The following is a 21,609-nucleotide window of genomic DNA, read 5'->3' on the forward strand; positions in this document are numbered from 1 at the left end:
ATTGTGTGAAGAAGAACAGCAAACAAAAGTATACATAAAGTACCACTGTGAAGCTCTTATACCAAGTTCATACTTTGCTATCTGATGTAACCCAGCTCTGAAAACCTATCACGCCCTTTGCTTCGCAGGGTCGCCACCTCTAAGTGCACAGCCGAAACGACATTTTACATCCACACTTAAGGAGGTTCCATAATGATTAATAATTGTATCAGTAAGGTTGCGAATAGAATTTTGTTACAAAAAACTAGCTCTGGTCGCATTGAGTGGTCAAAAGGTGCCTTGCGCTCCTTTTTCTAATACTAATTTTATCTAATATAATATAAGCTGACACCGAAAACCAATTGCATCTTTTGCATGCAATGGAAGTTTGTTCATACATTCATTTGTAAAAAACTAAAACTCGCACCACTAAGAGGAAGAGACACTGTGCTGCAATTTTTTCGGATTGTATGTTTCTTTTTTTTTTAATTTTATTGCATTGTGTTTAACCTTCCTTTGGGCACTCGGATTTTTATTTTATTTATTTTTTTTTACTATTTTATTTTGTTGTTTATTTTTTCTTAAATTTTTTTATAGTTTACTTCTTTTTTTTTTATTTAGGTTTCTTAACTTTATTTCTATTTTTTAAGTTAATTTTTGTTTTTTGTGAAATTTTTTCTATATTATACAATATTTTTTATTTCTTACTTCTATTTTTAATTTATTTTTTTTACTATGATATTTAATTTTTTTCAATTTTCTTCCTTTCTTTTACTTTTTTTTTTGTTTTGTTTTTTATATTATATTACATTTCTTTTTTTTATTATTTTTTTTTTGTTTTTTATTTTATTTATTAATTTTTTTATTTTTTGCTTTTTACTTCTCTCGTATTTATTTTTTTACTATTTTATTTTAATTTTCTTTATTTTATTTAACTTTTTTGTTTTGTTTTTTATAAATTATTTTTTATTTCGTGCTTCTTTTCTTATTTATTTTTGTAATATTTTATTTATCTTTTTTTCAAATTTTTTTTCAAATTTTTTTTTTTTCAAATTAAACTGACTTCATTTTTATTGTTTTTTTTTTAATTATTTCTACTTCGTTTTCTTAATGTAATTTAATTTTTTTGTCTTAATTTTTTATTGTTTTTTTTTAATTATTTTTACTTCGTTTTCTTAATTTAATTAATTTTTTTTATTTATATCTTTTATTTCTTACTTTTTGTTTTATTTATTTTTTTACTATTAAAGTTTTTTTTTAATTTACTTCATTTTTATTGGTTTTTACAAATTTTTTTTCATTTTAACTTCTTTTTCTTCATTTAATTTAATTTTTTTGTTTTAGTTTTTTACTGTTTAATTTTTCTTTTTTTATTTCAACTTATTTCATTTTTATTGTTGTTTTTTTATTTTTTATTTCTCCTAATTTTATTTTATTTATTTTATTAAAATTTTCTTTATTTTATTTTTGTATTATACTGAATTTTTTTATTTTATTTTTTTATAATATTGCATTTTTTAATTTTTTACTTCTATTTTTTTCCAATAGTTTTTATTTTTTTTATGAAATTTTTGTTTGCATTACATTTCGCATCCATCAACATTATTTTGCTTCCCACTCTCAATTAATCTACTTTTGCTCTACCCTCAGTATTTACTTCTTTAGCAGGTTTCTTCTTATTTGTCAAACGGAAACGTAGTTCCAGTTTCCAACAACTACCATCTGGTCGCTTTAATTCGCAGTCGCGCGCAGCAAGTAAACAAACAATTCCCATTTCTCAGTTCCTATTTTTATTCCGATTCAACTCTTCTACTTCCACTTCACTTTAATGCAACGCTTTTACTTATTGTTGTTTTAGAACAACTGCCACCTGAGTCGAAGTTTCTTTGAAAGTTTACAAGTACGTAGAAGTCGCTGCGAAGTTGAGTACTTTCCACTAGGTAAAGCCTGCGTGGATTCCCGCCGAACGAAAAGTAAAAGAACGTACGCGTGCATGTATGTATGTGTGTGTGCGTGCATGTTTTAGTACAGGAAGCAAAATTTTGCTTTGTTTTTGTATGACGTTTCTTAACACAAAATATTATTTAGTGGTGCTTTGCTCCTTTCCTCGGGTCTTCGCTTCTTCTTCTTCTTGCTCTTTAGTTTTACTTTATTGTGTTCTCCATACAGCTTTCCTGCTTTTAACCACAAAACGCATTGTCGGCTTCTGCAAGCAAGTAAAGCAATACATGCTTTTAGAAGAGCTCAGAGTTTTATGCCCACTCACTTCCTTGAAATGCAGATAATAATGCAAATGTGCAGTGGAGTCTTTTAGGCGAGTAGCCTTTCAGTTGGCATTTGAAAGAGGCAAGCCGCTTTTCTAGTACTCAGTTGGTATCGCTTATTTTTAATTCTTCCGGCTTTGAAGATGCAAGAAGCGGATTGTGTGTACGTATATGTAGGTGTGTGTGTGTTTATCTACCACTGCGGGAATCTACACTAGTTGCGATCGGGTGCGTTACTAGTAAATTTAGGGTTTTTACTAGTTTTCATTCAGACAACTGCAAAGTCGCAGGAAATGTCGTCTTTAATGTTGTTTAAATTTGTTTGGGTTGAGTTTCAAAATTTGTAAAAGATTAATAAAAATACCAAAATTTTCATCGAAATTTCAAACTTTTTAATTTGATAGGTGCTTAATTGGGGTTCGGATTTGTAGATTTGTTAAAACAACAATTTTGAAAAAAAAACTCATCCGTAACTTCAAGCAATCACTCTTTTAATCAAGCGACCTTATGAACCAAGCCACGATTGTGTATGCCGCTTTCCATGAAAGCTTTTCTCGTGCGCTAAAAAAATCATCTCGTATTTGATACGAGGTTCTCACTTTAGACGCGGAAGTATGATGAAGTCTTCCACAAGTTGTTCAAAGGCAAAGGGTCAAGTATGTTCTCATGTCAATAAATATAAATATAAATTTCATTATAATTTTATCAATATAATTCTAAAATAAATATTTCTCTCCTTCAACAATCTCAATAATAAATTTTCATATTTTTTATCTTTTCAGGTAAATAAAATCTTGAGGATAGAGTCAACCAAAGTTACTGCTTCTGCTTGACGTCAGCACGGGAAAATGAAGAATGAAGAAAATGCTGATCGAAAAATGTCATAACTCCTAAAGCAAACACTATTTAATACTAGAATGGAATGACATATAAAACTGCATACTCGTACTTGGAAAATTTTTTTTTTTAATTTTATCAGTTTTTTGTAAATATTTTTCTTGAAGAATTTTGACAGTTTTTTTCAATTCTTTTTTTTAGTCTAATGCCCGCGTTCACCAATCAACTAGAACTTTATCAGACTATTAAAATTCAAAAGAGCTAAGTTTGACATTAAATGATAGCAGCCTGATAAAGTTTAAGATTGTTTGATGAAACCGGGTATTACCAGCTGTCAGCAAGATTATATGTAACGGGTGGTTTTTTAAGAGCATGAAAACTTAAAATGATAATTCAAAACAGAAATATTGTTTGAATGATTTTTTTTTTTTATTATCTAGTAGATAATTCCATGGCATTTATTTTCTGAATTTGGTATCCGGCATATGTCCGCCGTAGCTACGAGTTGTATGGTTCATTCAATCAGTAAAATTTTTGAATATTTTCTCCCTTTTTTCAATAAATCTGGGCGTTTGGCGTCAGTGGTGGCTTGACTATTGCAGTAAATCTATTTCTAAGCTCTGTCTTGTTAGAACCAAATGTCGTCGATATTTAGCTGATTAATTTTTGGAATCCAAAAATCAATCAGGATAGCTCGATAGCACTCGCCATTCACTGTAACGGCAGCTCCTTAGTCATTTCGATAGAAATAAGAGACGATGATATCGCTAGTGCTTCATGAGCTTCGCGAACAAATTTATGTTTTATTTATATTTTTTGTATATTTTTTTAATTTATTTTGTTATTATTTTATTATTATTTTTTTTATTACTATTTTTTATTTTATTTTTTTTCTCAAAGTAAATTTTTCAATTTCCACAATTTTGAAGTTTGTCACCTGTTAATTCTGGCATTAAATGATTTATGATGACTAGTCAACCAACCCTTCTTAAACAGAAATGTCAACACAGTTTGTCAATCTCAGCTATCAAACCGTAGTTACCGATATCGATTGTTCTGATATAACTAAAAAAAAGACCGATTTAATAAATTAACAAAAGAAGTTAACTTTGAACAAAAAAAACGATATACGTTGCAAAAAATAGCGATACGTTTTGCAGTGACTCATACATTGAATAGCTATTTTTATTCAAAGGAAGCATTTAAATCCGTACTTACACGCTCCGATCACAAACATACTCGTAATTAGTTTTGCTTAATCATATTACATTCGTAATTAGCGAATACAAAACAATCAACAATCAAGGCAAGTGAGATTTCATCAAATTCACCCACATTTTTTCGCTTCACTATTTAATTAACGGTTCCATTGTTGCTATGTTTATTTACTTTGCAAAAATTTGCAAGTTCACAAATCATAAATATGTATAGAGAGCACACATACACACACATACACGCAAAAACGCACACCCTCACCGCATTTGGGCTTAGCCGCCAAACTTGTGTTTGTGACCGTTTTAATAATTTCCGGCTTGTTAACCGAAAATGGTTAATTACATTGGCAACGCGGCAACGCCAGCCGAGCACCACCCATCCACCTACCTGCAGTGTGTGCCGATGATGATGCTTACAAGTGCAAAATTATAGAATTAAAAAAAAAATTATTTAATCATTTATTGTATTTTATTTCGATTTGTATGTTTGTGTGCAACTACTTACTTATGCGTGGCTGTCTAACAACCGCTTAGTGAAAGGTTACCAAAGTCATTAAAACTATTTGCTTTAATTCAAAATTTGTTTACAAATGAAAGTACGACTTGTAATTGCGAAAACAAATGCCATCTTTGGCGGTAGTGCATTGACATTCGACGCAGTCGCTAAAAATTAAAAATGCACAAAAAAAAACGAAAACTAAAACAACTGCAAACAATCAATGCAAATGCAAATGCAGGTGAAAAATGATGATTGAGAATATGACTATCAAGTCATTAGCCAGCAGTAGTGGTGTCAATACCAAGAGATATAGGTATGTATGTGTGTATGTATGTATCTACAGTTGTGGTCAAAATAATAGAAGTGCTAGTACTGCTCATAGTTGAATATTTTTATTTTTTTTCGTTGTCTACTTTGTGCTGTATTTTACTTAAGTTACTGTTGTACTTATAAAAAAATATTTATTTGTATAAAAAATTGGTAAGTACTGCATTTTTTTAAGGCCCTCACCTCATTTGAAAAATAAAAATTCGATTTTTTTCGGGTTGAAATCTTTACAAAACCAGTTGTTCGAATTCAAGAAGAAATGCGCAATTTTGTTTGTCTCGAAACTATGTTTCGTCACAGATATAGCCGGTTCTACTAAACCGATTTGGTTGAAATAAAATTTAAATGACTTAGAATTGATGTCTTTATCGTGTGAACTACGAACATTCGGAAAAAAATTTTAGTATTAGGTGTGCAACTAAGTTCTCGCTGTTTTTTGATGGAAATACAACTTTATTCCGAAAAAATGGTTACAAGTGAATCATTGAAAGTATTGCCCATCGCTGGTCACTACTTTTTCCCATCTTTCTGGTAGATCTCGTATACCGTCACGGTTAAACTGTTCATCTTTTGAGACTATCCACGGATCAAGCCGTTTTTTGATGGCTCGCTTCATATGAGGGGAACTGCTGGTCAGCTAAACCATAATCGAACGGCGCAATATCTGCAGACTATGGCGGGTGGGGTAGGATTTCCCATTTCAGTGCTTCCAGGTAGGTTTTAACGGGTTTTGCAACGTAGGCCGAGCATTGTCATGCTGTAGAATCACTTGTTCATGCCTCTCCGCGTATTGCGGCCGCTTCTCGCCCAGTGCTCGGCTCAATCGCATCAATTGAAGTCGATACCGATCCCCAGTGATGGTTTCGCCTCGTTTTAACAGTTCATAATAAATAACACCAACTTTTTCCCACCAAATACATAGCATAACCTTCGCAACGTGAATATTCGGCCGAGGCGACGACGTAGAAACATGACCGGGCAATCCCCATGACTTTATTTTCCTTGGATGTGCTGTAATGAATCCATTTTTCATCACCTGTCACGATGCGATGCAGAAAACCCTTCATTTTTTGCCGCTGGAGCATTTGTCCACAGGCGAAAAAACGACGTTCGAATCCCTTGGTTTTAACTCATAAGAAACCCAAGTCCCCTGTTTTTGAATCATTCCCAAAGCATGCAATCGCTGGGAAATGGATTGGCGGGTAACTCCTAATACTGAAGCAAGCTCTTCTTGCGTTTGACACGGATTCTCATTGAGCGATGCCTCCAATTCAGCGCCTTCGAAGGTTTTTGGCTTTACTTCACGCGTACGGTCGTCATCATTAAAATTGGTTTATGACGTTTAGGTTATATTAGAATAGACTAGCACACACTGTTGGCGGCAGCTATTGAGAAACAGCGGAAACTTAGTTGCGCATCTAATATTTTTTCGCACCTTTAAAGTAAAAAAAGGATCAAAAACGGTTTTCCATCTTTGAATGTCCACCATTTTGTCACATTTTTTTTTAAAATCATCATTCACACGTAACGACATTCATACTGAACAAGAACCTTTTTGTCATTTTGATTTCAGACACCTGTTAGTCCTGGACTCCGTGTCGTCAGCGACATATCTGTTTTTTTGGAGACCATTTTTTAAGGCTAACATTTTTTTGAAGGAACTTCGTATGAACAAAAGAAAACATTTTATTTTTTAACAATGGATCAAAAAGTAAAATACTAAAACAAAAATAATAAATCTGTTTTCGTTTTCGTTTTACACGCTTTTAAAGAAACATCATTTCAAATGAAGTGAGGGCCTTAATGTATTTCCATATCATTTTGTGAAAATCTGATTGAAAATTGTTCAGCTTTGGGACGAGGCGGAATCTTAAAAACAAAAACTAATTTCGAAAAAAAACTCACAGAGACGTTGAAGATATTGTGGGCTGTTCGCCGACAATGATTTGTAAATATAAATCCCAACTTGAAACACTTACTGATAAATCAATGAATCGTGTGGTAATCAATTGTTCTGATTAAATGAAAAATGTATTCTAAATATTTTTTTATTGAATTTGAATTGAATTGAATTGTTTTGACTGCCCATATGCTTTCATTTTAATAACGTAATAGTGATTTATTTTACTGAGTTTACTTTCATGACTTTATTGTTAACAGTCATAATTCCATAAAATAAAAACAACAAAAATATTTAACGAAAAAAAATATTCTTCATTTCTTTCCCATTGTGTGGGCACTACTATTGTTTTGACCGCAGCTGTATGAATGTGTATATGTATGTATGTACGTATGCATGTATGTAAGTATGTATGCTTGTATGACATGTCGTTTAGTTGGTAAACAGTGCAATTGCACTGCGCACGCGCCTACGCTACAAACACCGCCAGGCACAGATCATACAAACACACAAACACCATCGCCATCACTGCATAGCAGTTCATTAAGTTCGCAAGTAGCGCAAGCATAAATTCACTATTCACTAGTCTCTGCAACAATTCCATTTGCAGTAGCACTGTGTGTGTTTCTGTGCGTGTGTGTGAAAGCCCCTAAAATACGCAAACGCAAATTAAAAAAGTGCTAATAATATCATATACAAAACATATTGTAAATGTCTGTATGTCGCAATGTACGAGGAGTATCACAATTGCACGTTAACAAGGTGCGAAATGGCAATTTAAGCGGGTGCGCTGAGGTCGCGCACGATTTCAATTCTACTCGCCTATTTGAATGCAATATGGTGCGAGTTTAATTGCATAAATGCACATTCGTACTTAGTAGGTGTGTGTGTGTGTGTGTGTATGTAGAGCGAGCGCCATCGTGTGAGCTTTTTAATGCTGGTCGTCGTGGGTGCTAATGCAAAATCACTCCCATACATTTTCACATGCATACATACATACATACATATGTTGTACATAGCTGTACTTGATTTCAGTGCTAGGGTGGCTTATGCTGTTGCGGGTGGTAACTGTCGAGTTGTAGGTGGCTTACAAGTTGTTACTACACAGCACAGCGGCGAACTTGTAAATTGCTAATTTTCATAAAACTACTGTAATGTAAACTGCAGTTCGAATGTTAAAATCAACAGCCCACAAAATGGGGAAATATAACAAATATAATTGAACGAAATATGTATGCATGCAAAGGCGGATCTAGGGAGGTTTTTAGGAGGCTCAAGCCCAATCTTCGCTGTTGTTAGTTCTGCAACATTTACGATTTTCAAAGGGTGGTGTTCTTAAACCTAAATGCACTTCTTCGCGAGTTTTAAAAAGCCATTCAGCCTCTTGTCAGAAATATCTTTAAAGGGTAAAAAATATGTTGATCCCAGGCCTTTCTACTCGAGTCCTACAAAGAGGTGTTCCAGTGGTAATGCAGGTATTCCGCCTAAGCTAAAAGGAGTCACAATCCAACTATCCAAAGAAATTAAATATCTTGGAGTAATCCTCGATAGGAAACTCCTCTGGAAATCACTCGTTGAAACAAAGATATCCAAAGCACTGAAAGCCTTCTGGCAGTGCAAGAGTGTTTTTGGGAAAACGTGGGGTCTTTCTCCTAGCAAGGTCCTATGAATCTAAACGGCTATGATAAGATCTATTATCACCTATGCATCAGTGGTCTGGATGAGTAGACTCCCTCTCGTGGGAGTCAGGAGGACCTAATCGAGACTACAACGCACTGTGGCCAGCTGTTGCGTCGGAAAAGCTACTTCAGGCCCGGCATTAGATGCTGTGATTAGTCTACCACCATTTGATGCTTTCATCCAAAGAGAGGCCTTGAAGGCCATCTGCGGGCTGAAACACAACGGGAATTGGTGCGACCACTGTCCAGCATTGGAAAACAGAGTAGGCATGGTCTTCGATCCAATGATCCTCGCCATGCCCCTTGACTCCATGCCATGCTTGACAAGAGCTGCAGTGTGAGGCACCAGAGGCTCAACTGTAGTCAAACACAGAAAATAAGTCCATCAAACATTGTTTTTGCATTTTCACGGATGGCACCATGACCGAACACAGCTCCGGCTCTGTGGTCTACGTGGAATCCAGCGGGACAACTTCGCTCTTGGAATGCATGCAACTGTAGAGGTGTATGCTGTTCAAGAAGCGATGAATTTTGTTGTGGAAAACAGATAGAGAGGCAGACCTGCATGTGTCTGCAGCGACAGTCAAGCTGCGCTCATGGCCTCGTGGGTAACGAGATCTTTGACTCTTTAGCCAGAATGAGCTCTAAGGCCAACTTCCTTTGCCCTTTACGACACTCCGTAAAAGAAGTCTAGCAGCGTCAAATCGCAGCTCCGTCATCATCTTACATCACCGAGACGGCTGCTAGCACGATCGCTGAACTTGGCGTACAAAAGATCAATTGTTGCATGACCTGCTGCGTCGTAGTTCACGCTTTCAATTTTTCATGCCAAAAATCGTATTTTCATTGTCTGGGTCATGTTGCCCGAATGGATACAAACGCTCCGGCTCTGAAAATATTCGATATAGTGCCGCCAGCTGGTAGTAGCAGAGAAAGAGAAGGACTTAGCTTCACGTGCTCGGTGCAACTAACGCAGGTTAACACTGCGCGCGCTTTCTTAAACTCAGTGAAAATCTTTTAAGTGGTTATCGCACCAATCAAGAAGAAGAAGAAGAAGAAGAACAGTCATTGTTGTTTTTGTTGTTGTATCAGTAAGAGAAGCCCCATCAGTGTAGAGTATATCATCGGTCGTCTTCGTCAGGCTCATCTAAAGGTAGGCCCAGGAAACATGCTGTTTCTACAGGTTGGGTCCAGAGGGAGAGGGGTGTTAGATGAGTGGGTTTTAAATGGCTAGTGAAAAGGTGGTTAGTGTCGTGGTAGCCGGTTCAACGTTACCGGAATGACTCGGGTTTTTCCCGACCAAGGGTTGCCGCACCAGTAAACTAGCCCTGTCTAGTGAACAGCCTAAGAACAGTCGAGTATCACACCTCTGTAGTACTCACCGTTGATCGAATTTGAATTTTCAACAGGATGGCACCTCTCCACAGTCCACCACAAACTGAATCCCGAGATTAAAATGAGCTAATACCGGACTTTACGGAACTCGGATAAACCCCTTGATGCGTACAAGTTTCGCTCAGAAATCTTTTTTTTTTACCACTTTTTGTGCACAAATGAACGAACGAACCAATAGAAGAGGTAGGCAGACATGCAATAGTTGAATCGAATCATCTCATCATTCTGAATATTTTGATATACCTATTCACAGTCATTATGTACCAGTGCGCTCCTCTCGGCGCATTTTTTCGTTCCACCCATGCCTCATTTGCTGCTTACCTACATTCACAATTCATAGTAGCTTCGCATTAGCAATCATTGCTAAAGACGCGTCAATTTTTGTCGTGACGCAGTCAAACAACCTGCGCTTGAGCCGCATTCAGCATCAATTTAGTATGCATACATACAAATATACAAATGCACATACATACATACACACTTACCCACATCTAATTGCATTTCGCATTCAATAGAAATTGATAACAAGGTTAAGAGCACACACGCACGACTGACAAACTGATTGACTGACTGGTTGTTTGCTAATTGTAAGCAAATCAGTAAATATGTCCGTACTCTCGTATATCGCGCACCAGTTTGTTTATTTACTGGTTGAATTGTTGAAAGTGTAAAATTTTAAAATTATGACCGAAACAATCGGTTTTTTTTTTATTGCTGTACAATGAAATGAACGTACGAATAACAAGTAATCGACCTAGTGACTGATTATGGCTTACTGACTTATTTAATTCACCACAGCACCCAGCGTCTGACAATTACCGCCGCTGATTTTGGCGTCTAAGCAGGCGCGTCAACTAAGCCGCAAAGCTCGCCGGTTGTACAATTGAGGATACGTTATTATGGAGGTTAAATACAGTTATATTGTGTGTGCATATGTATGTGTGTATGTGTGCAAATAAGTTATAGGAAATTATTAATTATGATTTTTGTAGGTGGCTTGCGATTTTCAAATTATATGCTCAGAAATACAGATGAATTGAATTGATAAATGCGTTTCCTTAGCATTGGTGGTGTTATTGGCATTCGGCTTCAATTAGAAGAGTACAAAAAATTTCCTTGAAAAAAAAAAATTAAAAACAACACCAGACTTGATTTTGATTGAAAGTCATATATTTCTCTTAATATACTTATAGATAGTAGTCATCCAATTTCAGAGAGTTGTGTCTGCCTACCGCACAGTATCAGGGCTAGCTGATCAGATAATAAGCGCTTCAATACAATTTTTTAACGAATTGGAAGATCTCAGTTCTGCAGATATAGAAGGTGTTCTAAAATTTTTGAAAGGCACCCACTGGTTTTAGGAGAAATAGTGTAATCGTCCCACACGGCATCACAATGGGCTATGAGCCTGAGTGTGTCCCACAGGACAAGCGCTTCAACCTAACCTAACCTAACCTTTGCAATGATAAGGTCACTTATTTTTAGTTATACACTATTATTTTTTTTAGTTAATATATTTAGTTTAGTTAATACATAGTTAATGTATTTATAATTTGTTTTATTTTAGTTAAATTTGTTGTTTTTTTTTTAATTTTATTTTAGTTAATTTTATTGTTTTTTTTTATTTTAGTTAATTTTATTTTTTTTTTCATGTTTTTTTATTATATTTAATTTTTTTTTGTTTTTGTTTGGTTTTTTGTTTTGCTATGAAAATGTCCTGTGACCACATTTATTTCTTTAAATTAATTTAATTTTAATACAGGGTGGGCCATAGAGCGTTTGCTTTTCGAACCACCTATTTTTGTGAAAATGGTAACACAAATGGCGTGTCAAATGTGTTCATAATTTACTTAAAGGTTTGAGATTTACGAAATGGGACGCTATACGCTTGAACAAAATTGGGAAATATTGAAAACCTATTTCCAAAGTGGTGAGTCTTCTTCTTCTTATCTGATTTTCACATCGGTGGCTACGTCAATAAGCAAAATTGTCGGATTTGGGGCTCAGAAAATCCACACGTTACTGTAGAGAAGCGAATGCATCCACAACGAGTCACTGTTTGGTGCGGTTTTTGGTCTGGCGGCATCATCGGGCCATTTTTTTCGAAAATGAGCGAGGAGCCGCGGTTACAGTAAATGGCGAGCGTTACCGTGACATCCTCAACGAGTTTTTGTTTCCAAAAATTGAAGAGGATGACATGGACGACATTTGGTTTCAACAGGACGTGCAAATTGTCACACCGCCAAAGTTATACTCGAACTTTTGGCTACCGTTTTTGAATTCCGATATCAATTGGTCGCCTCGGAGCTGTGATTTAAGCCCGTTGGACTTTTTTTTGTGGGGAGCCGTTAAGGGCAAATGCTATGCGAACCATCCAGAGACGACTGATGCTATAAAACACGAAATCGAAGTTGCCAGTCATGAAATTGGAGCCCAAACAATCGAAAATGTGCTTAAAAATTGGGTTGATTGAATGGCCTACTGTAAAGCCAGTCGTGGCAGTCATTTGAACGATATTATTTTTCATTCATAAATGACAATTTTCAATCTTCAAAATAAAAAAACAAGTTTGAAAAAATATTGATTAGTTTTTTTTTTTTATAGCCGATTCAAAAAGCTAATTTATATGGCCCACCCTGTATTATCCTTTTCTTATTTAATTTTCTTTATGTCGCATTATTTTATTGAATTTTGTTTAATTTTTCATTTGTTTTATTTTCGTTATTTTTTATTTTATTTTATTTTAGTCATATTTTTTTATCTCATTTTACTTTGTTTTATTTTGGTTAATTTTGTATTTTTTTATTTAATTGCATTTTACATTTATTTCTTCATTTATTTAAGTTTATTTTATTTATAGTTTTAGTTACATTTAAATTTTATTTAATTACTGTATGTTTTTGGTTAATTTTTTATTCATTTTTGGTTTTTTGTTTTTTTGCTATTATGTACTATTTTTTAATCACATATTTTTTTAATGAATTTTGTTTAATTTTTTCCTTTTTCAGTTAATTTTTTTATGATCTATTATTCTATTTTTATTCATTTGATTTTATTTTATTTTAAATTTGACTAATTTTAGTTAATTTTGAATTTTTTAAATTAATTTTCTTTCATATTTTTTATTATATTAATGGTCACACTTATTTTTTAATTTTGTTGTTAATTTTTTTTTATTATTTTTTTTTTAATTTTATTAAAATATTTTATTATTATATAGGACTTTTTAGAGTTTCCATTAAGCTTAAAACCTTGAAAAGATATTCTTTAGATTGTAAATGAATTTTTATAGCACAAAAAAATTAATTATGTTTTTTAATTATTCATTTTATTTATTTTTATTCAATTTTATTTTATATTTTTTTCTATGTTCTTCATTTATTTTATTTCGTTTTTGCAAATTTTTGTATTTCATATTATTTTTTGTTTAATTTCATTTTACTGTTCTGCATTTGATTTGATTTGATTTGATTAGCAGCTTGAAAGTTTATAATCATTTTGACAGATTCATTTTGTGTTAACCCTTGCCAAATTGGGTAATCTCGTGTAAACTTATCGCACCAAAAATAGGAAGCCTCCACTTATTCATTCATAATTTTCGCCTACGAACGATTAAAAAAAAAAAACTGTAACAACTTTTGTTCCACTCATTGAAATGCCATTAAATGGAGCGAGCGAAATCAGATTAGAGCAAACAAAAGCGGAAACCCAAATCACTTCACACCCAAGCAGCAAATTGAAATCCTTATCTAAAAGCTGATATTTGTACATTTGTATGTAAGTGCGTGTATGTATTTCTATATTTAATTAAGCGCAAAAACTGACATTAAGTACTGTTTGAATGGTCATTTCACGCACGTGCTTGCATTAATGCGGCATTGATACGACGACAGTAAAAAGATTCATTGCGCATGCGTCTAGTCGAAATGGAAGGCTTTGTCGGAATTTACCACACACACAAACTGTTGCTAATGGGGTTTGTTAGAACGCGTTTTCTACAACTTTCGAAAGTTTCAATATCCGGTCTTAGCAATTTTCGGCGATACTTAAGGTAGCGCATGGCCTAGACAATCTCTGCCAAAATTATTTACAAACATTTAAAAAAAAATTATTAAAATCGGTCCAAAATCGCCTTCTCAGGGATTATTGAACAACATTTCTACAAAAACCTCCTTTGGGCGCCGCGAGGTAAATACAAAATTTCAACAATTCATTTATTTCGCCTTTTATGTTTGCATATTTTGAAATACTGTGGAGTTCTCAAATATATTACGCCATCCTTTATTCACTCAACTTAAAATACCATTTAAGCAATAATATTTCCAATATTTCATCAGACTTGAGTTAGTTTCACAAGCAAGTTTTTGCAATACCCACCTGCAACTTCCTGCCTTAATAAAATTTATGCTTCTGACCTTAAGCAAATCCATTAAACATTCCGCAACTTTTGAAAAAATATCTGAAAAATATCTAAAATGGCCAATTCGAAGCAAAGAAAATTCTTCACATTTCCGCCGCTTTGGATTCTTCCAAATATATCAGGCAAATGCAGGAAATAAATACTTGCAGCAAACTTTCAGTTAAAATACCATGCGAGTTTAAATTTTCTAAGGCCTCTCGGCAATAAGCCTTTTGACTTGGTGAACTTTAAAATCTCATTCGCACTTAATTATCATAAAAACGAAATCAAAACAAAACCGCTAAGTAGCCAAACATTGCGTTTCATACACACACACATATATACTCAGCATCTAAGTGCATTTGTGCAACACCCAACAATAGCAAAGCGTTTACAAATTTTCCGCACTCACTGTTGGCAGGTGGCCAAAACGCCTCATCAATTGGACACCACAACAGAACGGTGTCCACACACACACACACACACACACACAATCACCTGCCTGCCTGCCTGCCTGCCTGCCTGCCTGCCAGCCTACTTGTGCATTCATAGTGGCGTATGCGGAACAGTCCCGCCCAACCACCCACCTGTTGACGTTGTGGCGCTTGCCTCATTTGCCATGCCGTTTGATATCTTGCAGATACGTCGATTATGCGCTACTTGTGTGACAGCCCAGTTGATTGACTTATATAATATAATTTGCTTACATGAAGAAAACAACAACAATAATGAAAATTATAAAAAAAGAAAACAAGTGGGCACTACGTGCGAAGGGTCACGTTTTTTCACAACTCAGGAGCTTTCAACACTTCTTCACTATTTGCTGTGGTTGTGTAAATGTTGACTTAGTTTTTCTTTCATTTTTTAATTTATTTAAATTTTTTCTGAACCTTAGAGGAGTTGTGCAGCAAATATTGCGAATGCTGGTTGGGCAAGAAAGGAGCACTGAAAAACCAAACAAAAAATGTATTGCCTATCACAAAAAATACATAGGAGGGTAGGTCAAAAAGTTTGCATAATGGAAGGGTTCGAGAGTAGAGAATAATTTTTTCTTTACTTAGCTCTACTTGGTGACTTATTCCAACTACTAAAAATATAAAATTGACTATAAAACCAATATAAAAAATTCTGCTTGAATTCCTTTGAATGAAAATATGTTCCATGTTTAATGGCAAGGTTTACTCTTTCAAATAAAAAAATATTCCGTGTTTCTATTTATAGTCGAAATAACTGAAATCTCAAACGCTAGGTAGACCCCTCTGTGCAAATACTGATCTCCAGTCAAATCGGCTTAGAAAGCGTTTACACAGGGGAACTTGCTTCAACTCGTAACTTATGGAAGAAACGGTGATGAAGAAAAGAGAGGCGCACCGAGTTGCTCATGGTCGGTCAACCTGCCTTCTGATCTTGATCTTCTCAAGGTTTTTGTAAGCTGTAAACTAAAAACTAACAGAATTGCAAGCAACGGAGTTGATGTGTGTGAACTCGACAAGCAACACCAAAAGAGAATTTGCAAAGTTGAAGCTGCAAAAGTCGCCCTGTAAGAACGCGGTCTTAGCCTTTGAGCTATCGCCAGATAGGGAAGTCAATGGGAAAAATTAACTGCAAAGAAATTCGAGTTTTGTTTCGTAATTAAGTTTCTTACGGGAAACTGTGAGATGGATGAGCTGGCCAGACAAGGGACATGTCAGGTGATTTCCCCGCGAAAGGAGAGAATGGGAATCCCCCTGACTACCTGCGGTCTGCTCCTGGAAAGATGGGCATTGCGCCAACTCAGTGAGCGTTGGGCAAGTACACAAACTTGTAAGGTCGCGAAATCCTTCTGGCCACGTGTGGACCGAGGGCGCTCGAACGAGCTTCTGAGGTTGACAAAATATCAGCTCTCGAATCTCGGGGGTTTTTTCACAGGTCACAGGTCATTACCTCAAGTCCTTTTTACGATGGATGTATGGAGGATGAGGTGGAATCATCTCAGCACCTTCTTCTTAGCTGCCCTCCTCTGGCCAGGCATCTTGGCTCTTACTTCTTTGCTACGCCTGCGGATATAGCTGGCATTGACATTAAAAATCTGATGAATTTCATCAGCAGCACAAAGCGGTTGACGCAAACGCAGCACAGTCATCGTTCGTAATCCACATACTCTAAACCCACCCTCTTAACCATCACCTCACCTCCTTCATAATGGCAATACAAAGGACGAAACCGTTTTTCTTCGTTCAAGTGTGCTCATTCCTTGGGCAACCATGCCAACCTAACCTAAGTTTCTTACTAAGCAAGAAGAAATACCACAAATCGAAAGGGAAAAGATGCCAACTGTTTACCTGGAGTCTTGTCGAGAAAATACTTATCTATAATCTATTAACCCAAAGTAGTAAATAAATTGAAGACGATTAGCGCTCAGGCCGACCAATGGGGTAGCCGTTCTCAAGCATTGCTGAAAAATCAAAAACTGGTTCTAGAACGTAGCATATTTGAAAAAGCTACAAATCGCAATATGAGGTTGGTTTGAAAAGTACATGAGAAATAAAAATTACTTAACTGTTTAAGGCAAGCCTTTTTTTTATTTCTCGACATAGTCTACTCTTACACTTATACACTTCGTCAAACGGTGTTCTAGTTTGTTTATCCCCTTCAAATAATAAGATTTGCTCTTCTTCTCCTTCTTGATTGGCGCGATAACCGCTTACGTGATTTTGGTTTTACAAAGTGCACTAATCGTTTCTTTCTTGTGCTAACCGGCGGCAGTTGGGCACACCAAATAAAGCCAAGTCCTTCTCCACCTGATCTTTCCTACGCAGAGGAGGCCTCCCTCTTCCTCTGCTACGAAGCCGCTGGATCTTTATGCGTTGCGCTATGTCATCCTAAAGCTCATACAGCTAATCGTTCCATCGCCTGCGATATTCGCCGTTGCCAACGTGCAAAGGTTCCAAAATCCTACGCAGAATCTTTCTCTGAAACACTCCAAGTGACGCCTCATCGGATGTTGTCATCGTCCAAGCTTCTGCGCCATACGTTAGGATGGTTATGATGAGAGCCTTGTAGAATGTTAGTTTTGTTCGTCGAGACAGGATTTTACTATTCAATTGCCTACTTAGTCCCAAGTAGCACTTGTTGGCAAGAGAGATGCTAAGTTGGATTTCAAGGCTGACATTAGATTATCATATTTTGATATTCCTTCTTTTTTTGCACTCATCGGTACTAGCTTTTTTTAATAAATGATGGTATATCTCTAGTTGTTATCGTAGAGCTCGACCTTTAACCCTTTGCCTTAAAACAGTGTGCGGGAGGCGTGGCCCTACCTCCGTGCCCAAAATTAGAAATCAAACACGAGAAGCGCGAAAAGCTTTTATCGAAAGTGGCACACTCAATTGTTATTAGATTCATAAGGTACGGGATTAACACACACCTGCCTGTCTTTGCTAAAAAAATAAAAATGATCCGTACATTAAATAAACTGGAACCCTCGTGTCCGTTGGGCGGGTTTTCTAAAAGTAATACCTTCAATTTTAAGCTATTCGTTTATAGGCGAATGGATTGGTGCGTGACTACCATTTGGAAGCGCTTAGGTTCGAATCGCCGTGCATGAAGCACCAAGTGATAGAAGAAGTTTTTTCTAAGACCTTTGGCCCCTGGCAGGCAATGGCAAAACCACGAGTGTATTTTGGCATGAAAGAGCTTCTCGTAAAAAATCATCTGCCATTCGGAGGCGTCACGAAACTGTGCAACCTCGATCCATGTTAAAATACTAAAAAAACAACTACAAAGAGATTTCTAGTAGATTAGAATAAAATCAGCATTAGTGCTTCCCAAGCAATAACATCAAATAACAGGCCTATTGCGCATTTCATAGTGAATAGCCTTAAATCCTTTTTCCGTATTATGTTGCCCATGAATGAAGGTCAGAGGTCAACGGCATTTTATAAGCAAACAAAAACATACTTCAGTTTTGCACTTGAAATTTTGTGACCCAAGGACTTGCTGCCGAATTATTGTACTCTCATATGGGCACAAATTTATGTGTGTATGTATGTATGTATGTATGTATGCATGTATGCATGTTGTATTTATGTACCGTTGTATGTACTATGCAATCGGAAACGCAACAATGTGTAAGTGGTGGCAGGTCGTTAATTGCTGTCATGATTTTGAACGCTTCGCGAATGCTGTGAACCTTGAATGGAGTTAAGTGGCCGAAAGGCACACGACATAAATTCGCACTCGAAATTACAATACAACACAGTAATAATAATTAAAAATTATAAATTAAGCTTAATTGTAAACATCGCGAATATGAATTCAAAGGTAAAATATGCTAAAAATGTGAGATAAGACATTTTGTATGGCAAATGTGGCTATTCTGTGGAAACGAACTGAAGAAAAATAGCTAAGCGTGTGCATATACAGGTGTGTGTATGTATGTATGTAAATCAACTGAAAGTACGATTGTTAATTTTTTTGATTGCGAATTTATTTTTTATTATAATTTATATTTATTTTACTTTTTAAAATTTGAGACCGGACACATTTTTGACACTGCCTAATTACATTCTTGTTTCGGCTCACTTCCATAATGATGAACTCAAGTTTCGTCTATAGCGATAATCTGACTCATAAATGCATTCCTGTTCTGGTTACACAGACTATAAAATCCACGTAAACACTCGACTTGCTGTTGATTCTGAAGTGGTGTACTCTTTCTCGATACCCATCGCGCGCTGATCTTAGACATGACAAGTTGGTCATTGAGAAGGTTCAAAATGATCACAGATGATTTCCGACGTTACGATGGTCGTTTGAAAAGTACGTGCAAAGTCAGAGAGATGGCATCACTGGCGCTTATCGAAATTATTTTCAGTTAGTAGCATCTTTTGAAAGAACACACACCAAGTTTCAGCCAGATCGGAGCATTTCTTTGGGTTTGCCATTCGTTTGAATTGAGAAAAGTCGAGTGATTTTCCTTTTTTATAACCACAACGCACCAGCTCACGTCTAAGCACTTGTGCACGCGAAATTAATGGAAATAGGGTTCCAACTTGTTTCACATCCTCCCTATTCTCCAGACTTGGCTCCCTCGGATCCCTCGGGCCGCTATTTGTTCCCCAACTTGAAGAAATTCCTGACAGGAAAAAGTTTTTATTCAAACGAGGGGCTGTTTGCAGAAACGATTGGCTATTTTTCAGACTTGGACAAATCCTCAAAGCCAATCAAAAATGTCAGCCTTGAAATTTAATGAAGAATCTCTCTAGTCAACAAGTGCTTCATTTGACTAAGTAGGAAAAAGAGTAGTAAAGTCCTCTCTCGACGAGCAAAATTAACACTCTATAAGGCTCTCATTATGACCGTCCGAGCGTATGGCGCAGAAGCGTGGACGATGACAACATCCGATGAGGCGTCACTTGGAGTTTTTCAGAGAAAGATTCTGCGAAAGATTTTTAGACCTTTACAATGTGGCGACGGCGAGTATCGTAGGCGATGTATGAACTTTCGGATGACATAGGCACAGCACAGTATCGTTTTCTTGATGGTAAAGGAAGGAATATCAAAATATGATGAACTAATTTTAAATTTTTTTTTCCAAGGCACGCAAAAGTTTGAAACATTCTCATATATTTGTCCAACATAGATTTCGTACCCCAAGAGCTTCAAACATGTGCCACACACATACACAGACCTGGCTGTTTAGGAGTTTTCTCTTATGGACAGTGTAGAAGTTGTAAAGATGGGGAAGAGGAAGAAATAGTTGAGCACTTTTTTCCAATTGTCCAGCCTTAGCCCAGAAAAATTCATGAAATTTTTATTTAAATCGATGGTACAGTCCATATAATTTAATGTTTGAAGATTATTTCATGCAAATGTTGACCGCGACTGCGCTTCAAATGGTCCTTCCGCTTAGTCAAATTTTGGCATACTCTTTCCACTGTTTCGGCCGGTATCTCACATATAAATGCTTTAATGTTGTCTTCCATTTCGTTAATTGAAGCAGGCTTGCCTGAATATACATGAGCTTTAACATAGCCTCACAAAAAATAATCTAAAGGCGTTATATCGCACGATCTGGGTGGCCAATTGAAAGTCCATTGTTACGCGTGCTGTGTGGCATGTGGCACCGTCTTGCTGAAACCACATGTCATGCAAGTCAAGCTCTTGCATTTTGGGCAAAAAAAAAGTTGGATATCATTTCACTGTAGCGCTCACCATTCACAGTTACGTTACGATTCGCAGCATCTTTGAAGTAGTACGGTCCAATGACACCTCCACCCCATAAACCGCACCAAACTGTGACCTTTTCTGGATATATTGGTAGCTCTTGCAATTTTTCTGGCTGATCTTCACTCCAAAATCGACAATTCTGCTTATTTACGTACCCATTGATCCAAAAATGAGCTTCGTCGCTGAACACAATTCGATAAAAAAGTGGATCTTGAACTTTCTTAACAGAACACGCATTTTTATAATAAAATTCAAGGATTTGCAAGCGTTGTTCGTTTGGAAGACGATTCTAGGTAGATATTTTTTCTATTCTCTTACGGAACTGTTCGGCGTTGGGATGGGACCAATCCAAAGCGAGTTGGCCGTATACAGACCGACTACCACCATAACCTAAGCAAAGCTAATATTGGAGAAAAACATTTTTTTGATTTATTTTGAACAAATAGAATTTAAATAAAATTATTGTTTTTTTTAATGTCCCTAGTTTTTCAACCTTTTTACGCATCAAAAGTATATTTCGTGAAAATTCGTTAATTGCCAAAAAGTTTGTGTCCATTTTTCAAACGCATCCACTTTGGTTACTTTTTGGAAGAAGCCGGCATCGAACAAAGTGATATCTTCCGCCATTTACGGTTGACAAAATGTCGCCAGTAGTTTGCAAAAAGATACCTACTTAGAAAATAAAAAAAACAAAAAAACAAAACCAAAGCGAAAAAAATGAGTGCCGCAAAAGCGCGACTTGTTTACTGTTTGTTGTTTGCTTTGCTTACGTACTCACTTGAATATATACATATATATACACACACACGCATACATACATTCGTATATTCGTGATCGATCAGTAGAAGACAACAGAAATCTTGGCCATTTAAGGTTGGCCACATTGTTGCGCATTTACCTTTGAGA

The 21,609-nt window shown here is 35.9% G+C and overlaps 1 protein-coding gene across 1 annotated transcript in view; it reads left to right on the forward strand.

Moving 5' to 3' along the window:
- Positions 1–3,169: 3,169 nt before the first annotated feature.
- Positions 3,170–21,609, forward strand: part of LOC128856612 (death-associated protein kinase related) — a gene marked incomplete at its 5' end in the record, with an annotated part of 35,047 nt that continues 16,607 nt past the window's right edge. Inside the window, one exon of the mRNA XM_054091922.1 lies at positions 3,170–3,228. Within this exon, the coding sequence (XP_053947897.1) occupies positions 3,170–3,228 (59 nt within the window). The remainder of the gene's footprint in view (positions 3,229–21,609) is intronic.

This window comes from Anastrepha ludens, chromosome 3 (assembly GCF_028408465.1).
Source record: "Anastrepha ludens isolate Willacy chromosome 3, idAnaLude1.1, whole genome shotgun sequence".
NCBI classification, from domain to species: domain Eukaryota; kingdom Metazoa; phylum Arthropoda; class Insecta; order Diptera; family Tephritidae; genus Anastrepha; species Anastrepha ludens.